The sequence below is a fragment of the Rutilus rutilus genome (assembly GCF_951802725.1).
Source record: "Rutilus rutilus genome assembly, chromosome: 13".
Lineage (NCBI taxonomy): Eukaryota > Metazoa > Chordata > Actinopteri > Cypriniformes > Leuciscidae > Rutilus > Rutilus rutilus.
In genome coordinates, this window is record NC_140218.1 from 18,847,474 (window position 1) to 18,863,757 (window position 16,284).

The following is a 16,284-nucleotide window of genomic DNA, read 5'->3' on the forward strand; positions in this document are numbered from 1 at the left end:
CGTACCATGCAGTGGAAATGCGCCATAAGCGTGCCGTACCGAACCGAGCCGTACCGTACCATGCAGTGGAAAAGCGCCAAAGCATGCCGTACCGAACCGAGCCGTACCGTACCATGCAGTGGAAAAGCGCCATTAGATGTTTCAGATTTTACCAACATTCTTGTACACATTTCATTTTCAGGTTTGGACTCTGATGGTTTGATAGGAATTTTGTTGATCCAGGAGCATGTCCTGCTTGAATAAAGGGTGTGCGAAGATGAGAAAGGGGAGAAAGAGGCAGAACACCACACCGGGTCATAAATCTTAAGAGTGACTCTTCAAAATGTGCCATGTAGGAAGCATTGCTTTTCCCTGTGTCATGACGCGGCACTCGGAGTGGTCTTGGCTGGGCTGGTTGGGGGGCTGGGGAAGGCAGGGTGATGCACAGCTTGAGTATGATGGCCAACCGTCTCACTCCTCCCTCACATCTGTTCACAGCATCTACACTCTCCACACCAGGAAATAGGCCTACTCCTATTCTAATGCAGGCATCTCATTTATTTTTGTTGGTATGGCCTTGTGATGTGACCAGCTTTTATTGATGTGGGAGATGCTGCATTATTAGCTCTGGAAGCTTCTCACTCTTTTCATTCGCCATTTGCTGCTCTGCTCATCACTCTCTTTACATTAGTCACCATCTCTGTCTGTTGTTTATGTTTCTCCATTTTTCACCATGCTTCTCTCCTCTCCATGTGTCCTGCCATACGTCTGTTCTGCGCTTCATCTGGATCTTGTTTACATCACTTACACTTTCCTGCTCACTTTGCATCACCCTGTAACATGATCTCTCTCTGTCTTACTCCTTTTCCATGTTTGCCTCTCCCTCTTGTTTTTTTTAAGCTTTAGTTGGAATATTAAAATAAATAAATGTAATTTACATTTTTTAATAATAAATATAATCATATTTTTAAAGGTTTTAACTGAACATACTGCGGTATCTAGTTAACAGCATTATTTTGCCAAAAAACAACAACACAAGCACTGTTAATGTTTGATTTATATTAGTTTACATTTACCTAAATATACATTTTTAACCACATAATATTGCAATTTCTTGTGATATTTGTGATAATATAGAACTCTGTGTAAAGTGGAGGGTTTTTTAAGCAGGCATTAGCTATCCATCGTTCATATTAGCAAAATTCTGTAATACATTTTATTCATTTCATTTAATTAATTAAACTCATCTAATTGTATTTTATTTGACTTGTTCTCTAGACTAAAGACTAATGATGACTGTGCTTTTTGAGGTTATTGCTCCCAAATTGTGGGATGCTCTTCCTTTGGATTTAAGATCTGTGGACACTATGAATGCTTTTAAAAGCAACTAAAGCACTTATTTTGCTTTTGTCTAATTTGTTCTGTTTTACTCTGGTTTTATCCGATTGTCTTTTTTTAAAGTCTGTCACTCTTATTTTGATTTCCTTTTTATATTTGGATGCAAAGCACTTTGTGACGTTTGCTCTAGAAAGGTGTTATAGAAATACAAATCGCTGTTTTTACCAAGGGGTTTCTTCTTCTTCTTCTTCTTCTTCTTCTTCTTCTTCTTCTTCTTCTTCTTCTTCTTTTCTTTATTTTATATTTACGATTTGCTTTTAAATGTCTTCATTTCCTCATTCGTTCTCCATCTTCCTCTCTTGCTCTCATGCTTACTCATTCCTCTCTGGGCTGTCTTTCTCCCGCTCTTTATCTTTCTTTTTCTGCTCCATTCTGGATTATGAAATTTTCAGTAGCTGTGCAGCCTGTCATGCATTAAAAAGAGGAAGCCCACATGTACATGTACTATAGCCAGAGAATATTGAGAAAGGGCAAATGTATTTTTGTTCATAAATGGACCACTTCTGCATTATTTTTTCATCTCATGATGTTTCATGTGTGACTACTGGTTTGGGCTAATGTTTTGAATGGATCTTGTCGTGTTTAGAACACAGGAGAAGATGCAGTTGATCCCCAATGTTTCACATACAGTTTGGGGTTGCTGAGCAGTGAGCAGGTTTTTTTTTTTTTTTTTTTTTTTTTTTTTTTTTTAAGCAGGTCTCAGTATGTAGTTTACATGGTGGCCTGATTCAGTCTGACCCAAATAGATCTAGCTCTTCTCCATCTTTAGTTACATATACAAAGTTTTATTTACTGAGCTGTCCTTCTTTAACATTAATCATTATTGTGGACCAACAAACCAAACCAAATGAAATGAAATGACCCAAATTATGAACTTTGATAATTCTGTGTGCTCTCTATATTCTTCTGAGGAGTTTCTACTCACATTATGTTCAGCTTACATGTATGATGCTGCATTGGTTGCATAGACTCGGCACTCTCCGTGGTGCTGAAGAGGGTTTCTTAGTGTTCAACTAAACTCAGGCATGTAAAAAGAAGTACAGGGGTGAATCCCATCTCTGCAAATGCACGCGACCTCCCATGAAACTTTGATGGTACCAAACATGTTTTATTTAAACAATTATGAGGTTATCTACTGAAAGGCTGGTGAGCTTACGCTGACTCGTTCGTGTTCTTAAGCAGTTCTCTGAAAAATGTTCATGTGAATTCAAACTTTTCATATTAATTTAGAAGTAAGATATCTGGGTACAACTAGGGTTCATCTTTGGCATTATTACAGACATTAATAAATATTTGTTCTCCTCTTCCAAATATAGAATATTTCATCCAAGCATTTTGAACCTTAAGACAAAATATTAAAATATTTAATACATCAGAGTTTGATGGACCATATAGTATGATATATTGAGAATATATAATTCATACTCGAGGAGAACAAAAAAAACACCTCAATTTTATTCAGAGGCCCAAATTAAACAGAAATATGCAATTTGCTGCAGATGTTTTCATTTATGTTGTCATGTGGCCAAAAAGTAAAAAGCATTTCTGGATCTGAATGAGATTTTTACAACATTATAGCAGACTACTTTTATATTATCGGAATATATAGAGTGACAACTGATATTCATATGCATTTTGTCTATCTTAGTAAGATGATATTAGTTTTCTGATCAAAGCTCTGTAGTTTTAATTGTGGGGGGCAAGGGAATTCATTTAATGAATATCTGATTGGCGATTTCAATGGGAGTACATTGTGATTTAATAAAGCACTCAAGAGTATCAACAACTAAGTTCATGGATCATTCGGTTTTCGTGAAAAAAACAACCAACAACTGATATTTGGGCAGTTTAAATAGTAAAATTGTGGCGGATGCCAGTGCTCTTCTGTGCACCATCCTGCTCTTCATAATCCAGTCCAGTAAGCGTCAGATTTTTTTTTTTATTGTTGGGTGAATTATTACTTCAAGCATCCTGCCACCTCATGCTTATGGCCAAATGGTAGACATGATATTCATGCTGTGTTGAAGTAAATATCAGCACTCTGAGCTAACTGTTGTATAAACATTAAGTAATATTTTTTTTACTTTATTGCACTCCAGTACAATGTGGATGTTTTGCATGCAGTCTTGCAGATTTACTTACTACTTGCCAAAGAATGTGATTTTAATTATTTAGTAGTATATAAAGCAAAATGTCTTCATTATGATGCCTTGTCTTCTAGATGCAGACTTTCAGTACATGATTATTAATTCTGAAATTCCAGTTGAATAAGTGATGATGTGTCTGTATGCTTGCAACTAATCTAGTGTTTCTCTTTCTCTTTGTTATTCTGTCTTTTTCTCACTTATCTCTCTCTCTGGCTGTGTCTGTTTTTCTTCTCCACAGACATTTATAGTCCTAAATAGAGGGAAAACAATCTTCCGCTTTAGTGCCACACCTGCCTTGTACATGATAAGCCCTTTTAATCTTGCTAGGCGAATAGCGATTAAAATTTTGATACATTCATATCCTTTTTCAGCTGTTTAAATGTATATATGTTAAATACTTTGTCTACACTGTCTTTCTCTGCATCAAATATTTAATATGTCTGCTTATTGCTAGGGTGCACGGGATGACCAGGAATAACGCTAAAGATTTCAGACTAATGTTTTAGTTAAAGGTAGGGTAGGCAATTTCGGAGTGACTAGCAATAGCAAGCTAGTTTTGAAAGCATTAGATCCCACCCTCCCTTCAGAGCGCTCTCTCAAAAGCCACGCCTCATGCAAAACACATGAACGCACAGAGCAGAGTCTGCAAAGCACCACGAGAGACGGCATTAAATGACCTCATGTCTCCAAGCACGTAACATTACAATAATAATGAAAGTAAACAACTTACAGAGCTTGGACTTGTACCACCTGACTGCTGCAGATTCATTTCGGCATTGATAGTGTTTACATAGAAACGCATAAACATATATCAAACATATATCAAAAAAGGAAACCCAAGGTCTAGCTAGGAAGGAGCAGGACCGGAGCACACAACGTTTTAAATATTGTTTATTGGTACAAAACGACTAACGTTTCGACGCCCATGCGTCTTCTTCAGAGTCAATGACTATCAGTCTGGCCCCTTGGTCCTAGCTAGACCTTGGGTTTCCTTTTTTGATTTTTGTGTCCTGTTCCGTGAGCACCAACCAGGCTGAAGCGCAAGTGACTCCTTTCTACTATATATCAAACATATACCACAACGATTTGAACTCTAATGCTTTGCCCTGTTCACTGGAAACTATTTGTCTAATTTAATTGTTAATGTGGTTGTAGTCTAAACAAAAAAAAAACGTTTTAACTGCCTATATAAATGACACAAAAGAGCTTAAAGCTCCCTGTTATGGTATTAGCATTAGCACCTCTTTTTTTTTTTTTTTTTTGGTGATATAAAGTTCAACAACATTGTGAATACTGAAATTATGCTAATGTGTATTTATTGTTATATGGTATACTTATTAATGAAAATGATTAGGCCTAAACATTAATATTTCTTTGTTAATTTTGTGACAAACAGATTATACAGCCATGGCCAAAAGTATTGGCAGTGACATGGATTTTGTGGTTTGCAAAGTTTGCTGCTTCAGTATTTGTAGATAATTTTTTTGCATGTTTGTAGTGTATTCTGGAAAACAGTGATAAGCATTTCGTAAGTTTAAAGGCTTTGATTTGGAAAAACATGCAATATATACAAAGTCAAGATTTACAGTGATGACCCTTCTTCTTTATAACCTCTGCAATTCCTTCTGGCATTCTGGATATCAGCTTCTGGTCCAAATCCTGACTGATGGCGTTCCATTCTTGCCTCATTAGGGCTCGGAGTTGATCACAATTTGTGGGCTTCTGCTTGTCCACTCGCCTTTTGAGGATTGACCACAGGTTCTCTATGGGATCCAAAATTTCAATGAAATTATCTCAGAGCCACTTCATTATTACACTTGCCTCATGACATGGTGCTCCATCATGCTGGAAAATGCACGGATCATCGTTGAATTGCTCCTGTATCATTTGGAGAAGTTGCTCTTGGAGGAAGTTTTTTTATACCATTCTTTATTCAGGGCAGTGTTTCTGAGCAGAATTGTGAGAGAGTCCATACCCTTGGATGAAAAGCAATCTCACTCATGGATGGTCTCTTCACTTTTGGCACGACACTGAAGTACATTCTATTATACAGTTGTAATATATTTCTATCATAATTTCTACAAGTTAAACCAAACTTTTATTTTGACAATGGTTTTTCTGAAATAAAATGATAAAATGCTCTTGAAGCGTTCTCAGAGCAGCTGTTCACGTCCTCATATTGTGAGACGGCAGACACTGAAAACACCATGAGCGTCACGCGTACTTGAGTATAGAGGGAACGGTGGAGCTCATTCAGAAAGAGACACACAGAACAAGCAGATTATATATTTTTATAGCAGTCTTTTTGCGCTTTCCCATGACGCAATTTGATTTATTGTAGAGCTTTGGATTTATTCATCCATCCATCAATCAGTCAATCAATCAAGCAAGCAGTCAAGTGGAAAGAAGTAGCTTATGCGCAGGTGAGATTCTCCATTAAAATTTTTCCACCCAATACTGTAGATAAGCAAATTGTGCACAATACTGTATGATAATCGTACGTGGTCATACCATGATATATACCATTACAACCATACTGCCACTATTGACCAAGCGCTACACTAATGGTGGCATGATTCCGTAGCTGATTCCTCAGTAGGAGACTCTTCTGGTGCTTGTTGGACACTCTGGGACGTCCTGAAGCCGCCTTCATTGCAGTTGACCCGCTCCTCTTGAAATTCTTGATGATCCGGTAAATGGTTCTTTCAGGTCCAATATTCTTTGCAGCAATTTCCTTGCATGTGAGGCCATTTTGATGCAAAGCGATGATGGCTGCACATCTTTCTTTAGAGGAAACCATTGCTAACATGAGAACACAATGATTGGAAGCACTCCTTCCCTCCTTTTATTGCAGTCTGCTCTTAAAATCCAATCAGAATGTGATGATATCATTAGTGAAATGATGCTAGCTGGTCATTTTGTCTTTTTTTTTTTTTTTGTCAATGAAGCTTTTTGCAATTATTTAAAAATACATCTGATCATTCCTGCACAATAATCTAGAAAGAATGTGAACCAACACCACAACAACTGAAGCAGTAAACTTTGCAAAGCACATTATTTATGTCACTGCCAGTACTTTTGGCCATGGCTGTACACTTCTTATATAATGTTTATAAATACATATAAAATATTGTCATAAGACTAAAAAAATATTTAAATATAATTATTGTTAAGCCCTAGCAGTGCTTTACAACTAGCCAAAATAATATTTTTTTCTGTCTGGTTTGGCAATCTGTTATTGATGAAATTTGTCCTGATGTTTATATTTTACAAAGTAAAATGATTTTGTTTTAATTTTTTTATTCTGTGACGTCTCAGAATTTCCTTAACTGATACCCACAGTATTCAGCATGTTCATTATGTGTACGATTTTGACCAACTGTGTGTTCATGACTTTTAGTAATCCTCCCGAGTGGTCCAAACAAGTAGAGTAAGTATTGATCCTAACCACAGCATGCCTCAAAACAAGTTATTCACAACAACAACAAAAAAATCATAAATAGACAGCTTGATTGTACATAATTTAGTTATAGTTACTTCATTTAAAAATGTATCCCCACCTCCTGCTTTTTCCCTCAGGTATACCTTCACTGGAATTTATACATTTGAATCGCTTACAAAAATCATTGCCCGTGGATTCTGTATAGATGGCTTCACATTCCTTAGAGATCCATGGAACTGGCTGGATTTCATGGTCATCTCAATGGCGTAAGTATTCTGTCACTTTTACATCTTATCACACTTAAAACTCTAAAGCCGGGTGCGCACTATGATTTTGGGAATTTTTTTGCGAGTTCTAAAGTATTCCTCTGATCCTAGGCCAAAATCTTTAGTGTTTTATCACTAATTTGATATGTTCACAGACAGCCGAATAATGACCATTGCGAAAAATATTTACCTCGGATGAAATTCTGCCACTGTCAGAAGTTTTGGGGCACAGTCCTGCAGTGTGGCGTCTCCTACAACAACCGTCAAATCAAAATCCAACAGGAGTGCAGAACCTGATGATGCAATTAGTGTGACATCAACAAACCACCACCTGCTCCACACACATCATCTTCGTTTATTTCCCTATTTCTTTTATAGCCACCATTTCAATCCATCATGCGTCACCGAACGTGTAACGGATTGATGATGTAAAACTCTGGACGGGTCTTGCGTGTGTCCGTTTTTTAACGAATCTTGACTGTCATACAGTCTGACATTAAAGACAACTGAGATCCCACACAGTGTGACATGGCTTACAGCGGGGTTCATGTTCGTACCGTCTGACAATCGTAAAGGACTATAATAAATTGTACAGTGTGCACCCGGCTTAAGATCACTAGTGAAAATGATTTACTTTTTCTATTAAACAATTTACTCTTTTTAAATTTCAATGTGGTCTCAGACTTTTGGAATCCACTATAAGTGTCCCCTTTTTTGAATTCTATTACAAGATCCTGATTCTAGGATATGCTTTCATATGATTCTTTAAACATATGAATGATATAATTGAGAACAACTGTCAGTTTAGTTACAGAATGTAATTTTGTAACTATGAACCTTGTCTGATTTTTTTTTTTTTTTTTTTAGCTATCATTCAGTTAATAGCAAATAATAAAAACATAAGTCATAGTCAAGCCTAGTCAGGACACTAGCTCACCACTTGCTTATTTTAATTTTTTTTTATGATGGATGATGAACATAATTATTAATAAGCTGTTTGTAAATTGAGTTCTTACTGTATGTGGGGGACACAGACAACACATTTTCAGTGTTATATTCTCTCTCTAACCATATGAACGTTTTAGGTAGCATCTTTATGGATGTGGCAACTCTGCTTATTGTCAAGTTCACTGCTCTGCATTTGTCCTTGTCATCATCCCTCTGCTGTGCTGTGATTATACCTGGTTCTTGCAGGGAATCCAGAAATTTCACTCTATTCTTCCTTTCTGAGAATTTTCATTGTTCAGATGTTCCAAAAGATCAGTGATTAGAGCCATTCACCATCAACATCCCAGCAGCTAGGGGTGGGCGAAATGACCAACATCTGATATCACAATATGAGTACTTTTATTTCATGATAACGATATACATCACAATAAAGTTATCTCATCACCAATTTCAATATCACAAAATACTAGCCTAATTAATAAGTAAAACAAACTCTCAAGATCACTGAAGACAATTAAACAATCAGTGATAAGGAACAAAGAAATGAATTACAAGAAATCAGACAAAAAACTACAATAGAACAAAGACAAAACTGAAATAGACCTGCCTGAAAAACTTCAAGCACTAGATAGGCCTATAGAAAAAGGCTACTACATAAATTGTAGTAAGGCTTAAAAAAACACATTCAAATGATAAGCTTTTGTGATGGCGCAGAATGGCAACGTCACGTGAGTGTAACCGCGATAGAAACAATAGTCCAAAATCTCTAGCGGTTAATCATGTCTATATCGGTATATGGCCCACCCCTACCAGCAACCCACACAGAGAACTTTCTCTCACTCACTGACTCTTTCTGCCTTCCTAGTTCTCATTCTCCATTTTCATTTTATCTGTTTATATTGGATCTCATTGTATTTTTTTTTTTTAATACTCATACCAGACAAATTCATCTGAGATATATTGTATATCCTATAATAATATTACCATATGAGCATAATTGTTTATGAAAGCTATTAGGGGTGGGAAACAGATCAGGTTTGTGTTGTTGCACCAAATATCTACTATGCAGTGCAATGTCTTTCTCTTTTTCTTTTAGACTGAAGAAGGAAAAACTAAATATGTAACATGCAAGCATTTTTACTAGTAAATATTTTTCATTATTATTATTATTACTACTACTTATTACTATAGTTATAAGTTATTCCGTGTTCTATCTGAAAGACATTGCTAATGTAATCTACTATTGCCATAGTATGTTTACTTTCCACCAAATTTTCTAATTCATTGTATTATTTAACATAATAATAATAAAAATAATACAAACTTCCCCCACCTCTAAAAGCTATTAAGAAACGGATCATCTTAGTCTGCATATGGAAGTCATCAAGTACTAAGTCATGACCATGTCTCCATGTAACTTTGATCTGATCATTGCAGGTATATAACAGAGTTTGTAAACCTAGGCAATGTCTCAGCTCTGCGCACGTTCAGAGTTCTGAGGGCATTGAAAACTATTTCTGTAATCCCAGGTAAGAGAGTGTGTGAGAGCGGGAGGGGTCGGGTCGGTGTTAGGTGTACGTGTGTGTATTTTGGTTTTCTTTTCCTTCCTTTCCCCCCGTAGTGGACAGGCTCTGTGAGTGACGTACCTCCTGGTGGTTCGTTGGCGTGGTGGTGTTCTTGGTGTGTTTGTGGTTGTCATTGGTGTCTGTGTGTGATCCTCCCTTATTTCAGATATGTAACAGAGTTTGTGGACCTGGGGAATGTATCTGCGCTGAGAACATTCAGGGTTCTCCGAGCATTGAAAACTATCTCTGTCATTCCAGGTGAGATGCAGTTTTGACGCTGAGGTTAACTTTCAGTATGACCCCCTATTACTATTCGATTTGAAATCTTTTTTTGTTGGACTTCTCTCTCATTATTTTTTAGCGGAAATTAATTTGGAGAAGACCATTTAATTTGCTTTTTTTACTATCTCCAAAATCATCAAAAATGGTACTTATACATTTTTGATAGGCTTTGCAGTCTACTATCAATCTCCAGAGTCCTTTGGTTTTCGACAGCCTTTTTATCCCAGAGCAGATTAGAGCGATTTAGAGAGCTTTAGTGAGCAAACCTCTGTAACCTCTTTTATGTAGACATTAAACATATCTGTGAACAAACCCTGAACAGGGTTGAACTCAAGACACTATATTACTTGTAGGTTTGTTGTTAAGATGGTGCTAAACACTAAACCAGATCTCTGAGTTACATAAGGCTCTATTTTATTGCAGATTTAACAGTAAAGACTTTAGATAAAGTGATGTTTCAGTCTAAAAGAGAACCTAGGGGTACACTGTCTAAAACAGAGTTGGACCAGTAGCCTCCAAAAAATCAAACTGCAAAGGTATGAATGCATTAATTTAGCTGTTTAATGTATCAGGATACAAATAGACCTTTCAAACTAGCCCCTGGCCTCAGAGCACTAGAATAGATATTTTTAACAAGCTATGTTTTGTTCCCCAAGATGAAAATTGAATGGCTCTCAGTGAGTTCCCAAAGAACATACTTGTTACTTATTTATGAAGACTGCCAAGCCTAGTTTGTGGACATATTTTATGCTGCATGATGCTTTGGAAGTCACTTGCTTTTATAGTATTAGCCTACTAAGTGCTTGGCTGCCTTTTATTTATTTATTTTTTAATATTCATTTTTGTTCACTTTTTTTCCTTTATTTTGTATGAAACTCACAAATTGCACCTGGAAGTGAAAAAAGCAGCATAGTGCAGATGGTCAAGGGAGATTTTTTTTATTTTCTTTATCTGTTTCAGAGGAGTAAAACAATTTTTTTTCCTTCAGTGGCCTTGCAAAAATGCCAGACCTTTAGCTTAACATCTTGACACATTAGCATCATATGCAGTCATTTTAAGTGAAATAACAGATTGTTGATTTATTTAGCTGACTAGGTTTTACTGCAAGTCATATTTGTCATTTCCATGTTATTTTCAGTAAGGCCTAAGCCTACTTATCAAATCCCTGAGCCCTGGGAGATTTTTAGTTTTGACGGGGTTTATGGGCAAGAGGATTGTAGCAGATCAATACTAAACTTCAGCATTACATTTGAGATTCTACCGTCTTGAAGATAGAGCAGTTCTTTTGAATCTGTGAGGAGTCAGTGCAGTTCTCATGATGTTTAGCTCAGCATGTCTGGTGGAGCCCTGGAAGATTTTAACACTGGACTTGTTTCTGTTCAGTCTTTGAGCTGAAATGACCTGCATGTAATCTTCACCCCCTTAGTCCCTGCCTGCTTTATTCTCCCTATGTCATTGCCCTCTGGTTGTGCTGAAGTATTTATAGACAAATGGATGTCAGGTTTTTCTGTTTCTGGGAGCCCTCCCTTGAACCTTGAAACTTCTTTTTTGAAATGCCGTAATTCAAAAAAAGTTTCAGGATTGATTTTTGCATGCCCTGAAATAATATATTATCTTCTGTAGGCATTTATTAAAACCAAGTTTAAGAAGAATAGTAAATAATTCTTTTGAATAGACCAAAGGATGGGATGGCTCCTAAGCAAGTATCTGTGTAAAGAAACTTAAAATGTATTTTGTGGTGCTGTTATTTATATGTTGTCATAATCAATTAAAATAAGGATTCAAGGCATGATTTAAAATAGAAAAATAAATTATGAACAATTATAAATATTTCAATTTATGCGGAAGTGCATCCTTAAGCATCCGGATCAGTGGTTCTCAACTGATTTTGCTTCTGGAGACAGATTTTACATTTACAATCAGATCAAATTGATTTCATACTGTTGGCAGTCAGCAATTTATCACACAAAACACATTAGGCCAAAACTCTGTTTATGATGAAAGCATGCCAAGCATTATGTATATGTTGTCATCTGTCTTAATTGGCTAATTTCTACAAAATGACAGATGATGTTTAAATGTAATTGGATGTTTAGCTTTCGATATCAACAACAATACTGTATATGTGTAGGTGTATTACGGTTCCAGTGCTGATACTGGGGGAATAATTGCATGGCTGGAAAAGGCCCTAAAAAATTCTAACTAAAATATTCTATTGTCCTATAATACTTACATTCTGACAATGGTCTGTGCTTTCTGGCCATTTATTCTTTTTTTTTTATTATTCTTTTTTTTTTTTTTTTTTTTAAAGTATTCAATAAATTAAGAAATGTATTACATAAATTTCTATAGGGTTAAAAATGTAGCATTGTTCCATGCAATCAGAACATACCTGCAAACCACCAGTTGAGAACCACAGATAAGACAAGTATCTGTGTATATAAGACAGAGTGTCTTCAAACCAGAAACATCAACATGGCCTCACATAAAAAAAAAAAAAAGAAATGATTTCCTCTCATCATGCCTTGAAGACTCCTTTCATACACTTCTGGGATTTGAGCACACATGCAACTGTCTGTGCCTTTGTGTGTGTGTGTGTGTATGCGCGTGTGTGTTTGTGTGTGTATTTGTGCGTGTATGTGTGTGCATATTCAATATCTCATAGGTCTGAAGACCATTGTTGGCGCTTTGATCCAGTCTGTGAAGAAGCTGTCAGATGTGATGATCCTCACCGTGTTCTGCCTCAGTGTCTTTGCCCTCATTGGTCTGCAGCTCTTCATGGGAAATCTGCGGCAAAAGTGTGTCATCTGGCCCATTAACATCACAGACATGTTCCCCGATACCAATGGCAGCAATGCATTCGACTGGGACGCCTACGTCATGAATGAGAGTGAGCTTCTGTTTAGTTTGTCACACACAAATTACAAAAAATGGTTAGGGATGCACAGTGTATTGGTTTCAGCCAATAGTAGATTACTTTTACAATCATCCAACACTAATAATTTAATAACTCTGCTAAATGTATTTTATTTTTTGGCAAATCACAAAAATGAATATCCATGTGCATTATACTCTTGGGATGCCTATGTTCACTTTTAGCATTTAAAACGATTGATTTTAGTTTTTAGTGTTTTCATTTTTTAATTTATAAAAAAAAGTAGTATATAATTTTAATTTCAGCCATTTATCTCTTTTCTGCCTTTACAGTATTGGCCAAGATTTTATTGTCTTGATCAAAAATATGAAATGGTTTAGTTAATTGATTCTACATCTCTGTTTGTCATTAGACAATTTCTACTTCTTGCCAGACCAGTTGGATGGTCTTCTATGTGGAAACAGCTCTGATTCAGGGTGAGTGTTTGGTTCCAAACATGGTTCCAAAACTTTAAATCATACAACATAGACATTTAGAAAACATAAACTACACTTCTTTATTAAAAAAGACAAAACACGAAGAAGCTGCAGTTGGAGGCAGATGCCTTTGTGCATTCATATGTTTAAATAACATCAAGAATAGCAGAAGTAATTCACTGAGACAAACGTTGTATGCTAATCCATAGAATGGTCATTATGGGTTGTGTGCACTTTTTTGCCTCAGTCGCTGTCCTGAAGGCTACACATGCATGAAGGCTGGTCGCAATCCAAATTATGGCTACACCAGCTTTGACAGTTTTGGCTGGGCTTTCCTGGCTCTCTTCCGCCTCATGACGCAGGACTTTTGGGAGAACTTGTACATGCTGGTAAGGGCGTAGTCTTTTTTTCACCCAGAATATCTTCATTTTACTACTAACCAAATGATTATTTCCTAAATCAAATGTTATATATTTTATATTCATAGAAGAATCTACTTTGAAAACAAAAATAAATTTTGCTTTTGCAACTTTACACAATTAAACAGTCAGTTGAATTTAAATATTTGCATTTAGCATTGTAAATTAAATAAACTCAGGGCTTGAGTTATTCTCATGCCTTTTACACTTGTTAGTACATTTGTAAACAACAGGAAACAATATTTGATTATCAATTATGAGGATTGGTTTCTCTGAATCCAGTTTAATATGCTTTGTTAACCTTACCTTTAATTCGTGGGTGGAGGAGTGTTTAGGATAAGCCACAATATTTATGCTACGACAGCCCTCGTTCTGTAGGATGTCCCCAAACATGCTGAACCCTCTGGGATCAGAAGCAGTAATGGACAGCTAGAAGACTAAATAGTAGAATGCTAAATAAATCCTGAGCTCTAGTTCATTCTTCAATAACTTCAAGCATAGGTATCTAAACCCCAGTCTTTCATCTCAGCTTCCCTAAAATCTGTGATACACTCACCTATCTTGGCTGTAGTGAGGCTGATGTTATTTCATTCAGAATCTTCCCCATATCTTCGGAGCTTTTTACATTTACATATTGTCGTTGGAACCAGTCAGAAAGAGAAAGTTATAGGTGCTGTAGGGTGGCTCTCTCTCTCTCTCTCTCTATATATATATATATATATATATATATATATATATATATAGATTTAGATTTAGATATAGATATAGATAGATATAGATATATATGTATATAGATATAGATATAGATAGAAAGATATAGATATATATGTATATAGATATATATAGATATATGAACTGAATGTTATACCCCCCGTATTTAGCTATTGAATGCATTTTATTCCTAGAAGACACATAATTGCAGTTCTTTTAAAGCTGATGAGAAGAAATGTCACTCCTCATAAGTTAGGCTTAGTATTTTCTCATTATTTTGTCAGGCAAAACAACCGTACTGCTAAAAACCATGAAATTACTGGTTATATTTCTGTTCTTCTCTTTTTAATTTTCTCACTCCAAACAATCTGTCTTTCTGTTTGTGCACCAGCATGTCAGGATGCCAGTAGCTGCCTTAAGCCAGTCTGTGTAATAGTATGTATGCATGAATGTATGTGTTTATGTATGTGTATTTGCATTCTATGCACAAGTAGGTCAAATATTCTCAGAATAATTAACTGACATTTGAATTTTCCAGAGAGTTCTCTTCAACATGTATGTAAGTGAAATAGCACAGCCAAAATCCCTGGATATTATGTTTATGAGTGTTTAGAAATTCGTCAGTGTGTATATGTGTGTAAAAAAACAAACCATTTTTATAGTGATGTATGAATGCTCTCGAATTTAAGATGCTTCTGATCTGTCCCTCATCCACAGACCCTGAGAGCAGCGGGGAAGACCTACATGATTTTCTTTGTGCTGGTAATCTTTGTTGGCTCGTTCTACCTTGTGAATCTGATCCTGGCTGTGGTGGCCATGGCATATGAGGAACAGAACCAGGCCACTATGGAAGAGGCGGAGCAAAAGGAGGCGGAGTTTAAAGCCATGCTGGAAGCACTGAGGAAACATCAGGATGACGTGCAGGTCTGGCACTGTTTCAATGCCGATAATAAGGGTCCTCTTTGTTTAATTTCAAATGTGTTCTAGTATAATGTTTGCCTGGTATATTGGATGGTTGTTTTGCATTTAGTTATTCACTTGTGATCAAGTCTGATTTTTAATTGTGGGCATTTTTGTGACTGTTGGAATCTAAAATAATTTAGATCAGTGAATGATTGAAACATTTTGTGATGGCAGGCTAATGCTATGGCAACGTCGGCGGGGACGGTGTCTGAGGACGTGGTGGAGGATGATGGTGATGGAGGAGGGAACTTGTCCTGCAGCTCATCTGAGATGTCTAAACTCAGTTCCAAGAGTGCCAAAGAGCGACGCAACCGCAAGAAGAAGTGGCGGCAGAAAGAGCAGGAAAAGGAGAAAGGGGACAGTGAGAAGTTTGTCAAATCCGAATCGGATGATGGAAGCAGGAGGAGCAGATTCCGGTTCCCTGACAACCGTTTAGGGCGTAGGAGTTCTATAATGAACCAGGTAAAGAATGGCATCTGTGTATCGTCAATTTTGTTAATGTGGCTTTCTATGAATAGAGTACAAAATATGCTCTTAAAAATTAATTTTGGTCTTTTTTTTTAACAAATGGTGTGTGAAGAAAACAGCATGCAAAAATAACGTTCAACAAAATATTATATAAGCTGCTTATTATTTATTTTATGACTAATACATTTTATTAAATGTATGTATCCTGGGCATCCATAATTTTATATATGGCATAAATGATGTGTAATTAATATAAAAAATTACATAAACATCAACATTAAATGGGTAATTATTAATAAAATGTATAGAAATACAATTACATAAAGATTTATCATAAATGAATGG

The 16,284-nt window shown here is 36.2% G+C and overlaps 1 protein-coding gene across 8 annotated transcripts in view; it reads left to right on the forward strand.

Moving 5' to 3' along the window:
• Positions 1–16,284, forward strand: part of scn8aa (sodium channel, voltage gated, type VIII, alpha subunit a) — a 56,287-nt gene that overhangs the window by 9,940 nt on the left and 30,063 nt on the right. For 6 of the 8 annotated variants that reach the window (XM_084427514.1, XM_084427520.1, XM_084427517.1 and 3 more), the window contains exons 3-11: positions 3,763–3,880; positions 6,864–6,954; positions 7,104–7,232; positions 9,618–9,709; positions 12,693–12,917; positions 13,315–13,378; positions 13,626–13,767; positions 15,226–15,432; positions 15,646–15,933. In XM_084427514.1, the coding sequence (XP_084283640.1) occupies positions 3,763–3,880; positions 6,864–6,954; positions 7,104–7,232; positions 9,618–9,709; positions 12,693–12,917; positions 13,315–13,378; positions 13,626–13,767; positions 15,226–15,432; positions 15,646–15,933 (1,356 nt within the window). Of the gene's footprint in view, positions 1–3,762; positions 3,881–6,863; positions 6,955–7,103; positions 7,233–9,617; positions 9,710–9,911; positions 10,004–12,692; positions 12,918–13,314; positions 13,379–13,625; positions 13,768–15,225; positions 15,433–15,645; positions 15,934–16,284 lie in introns of all 8 variants that reach the window. The other 2 variants (XM_084427516.1, XM_084427519.1) reach the window with 1 other exon arrangement.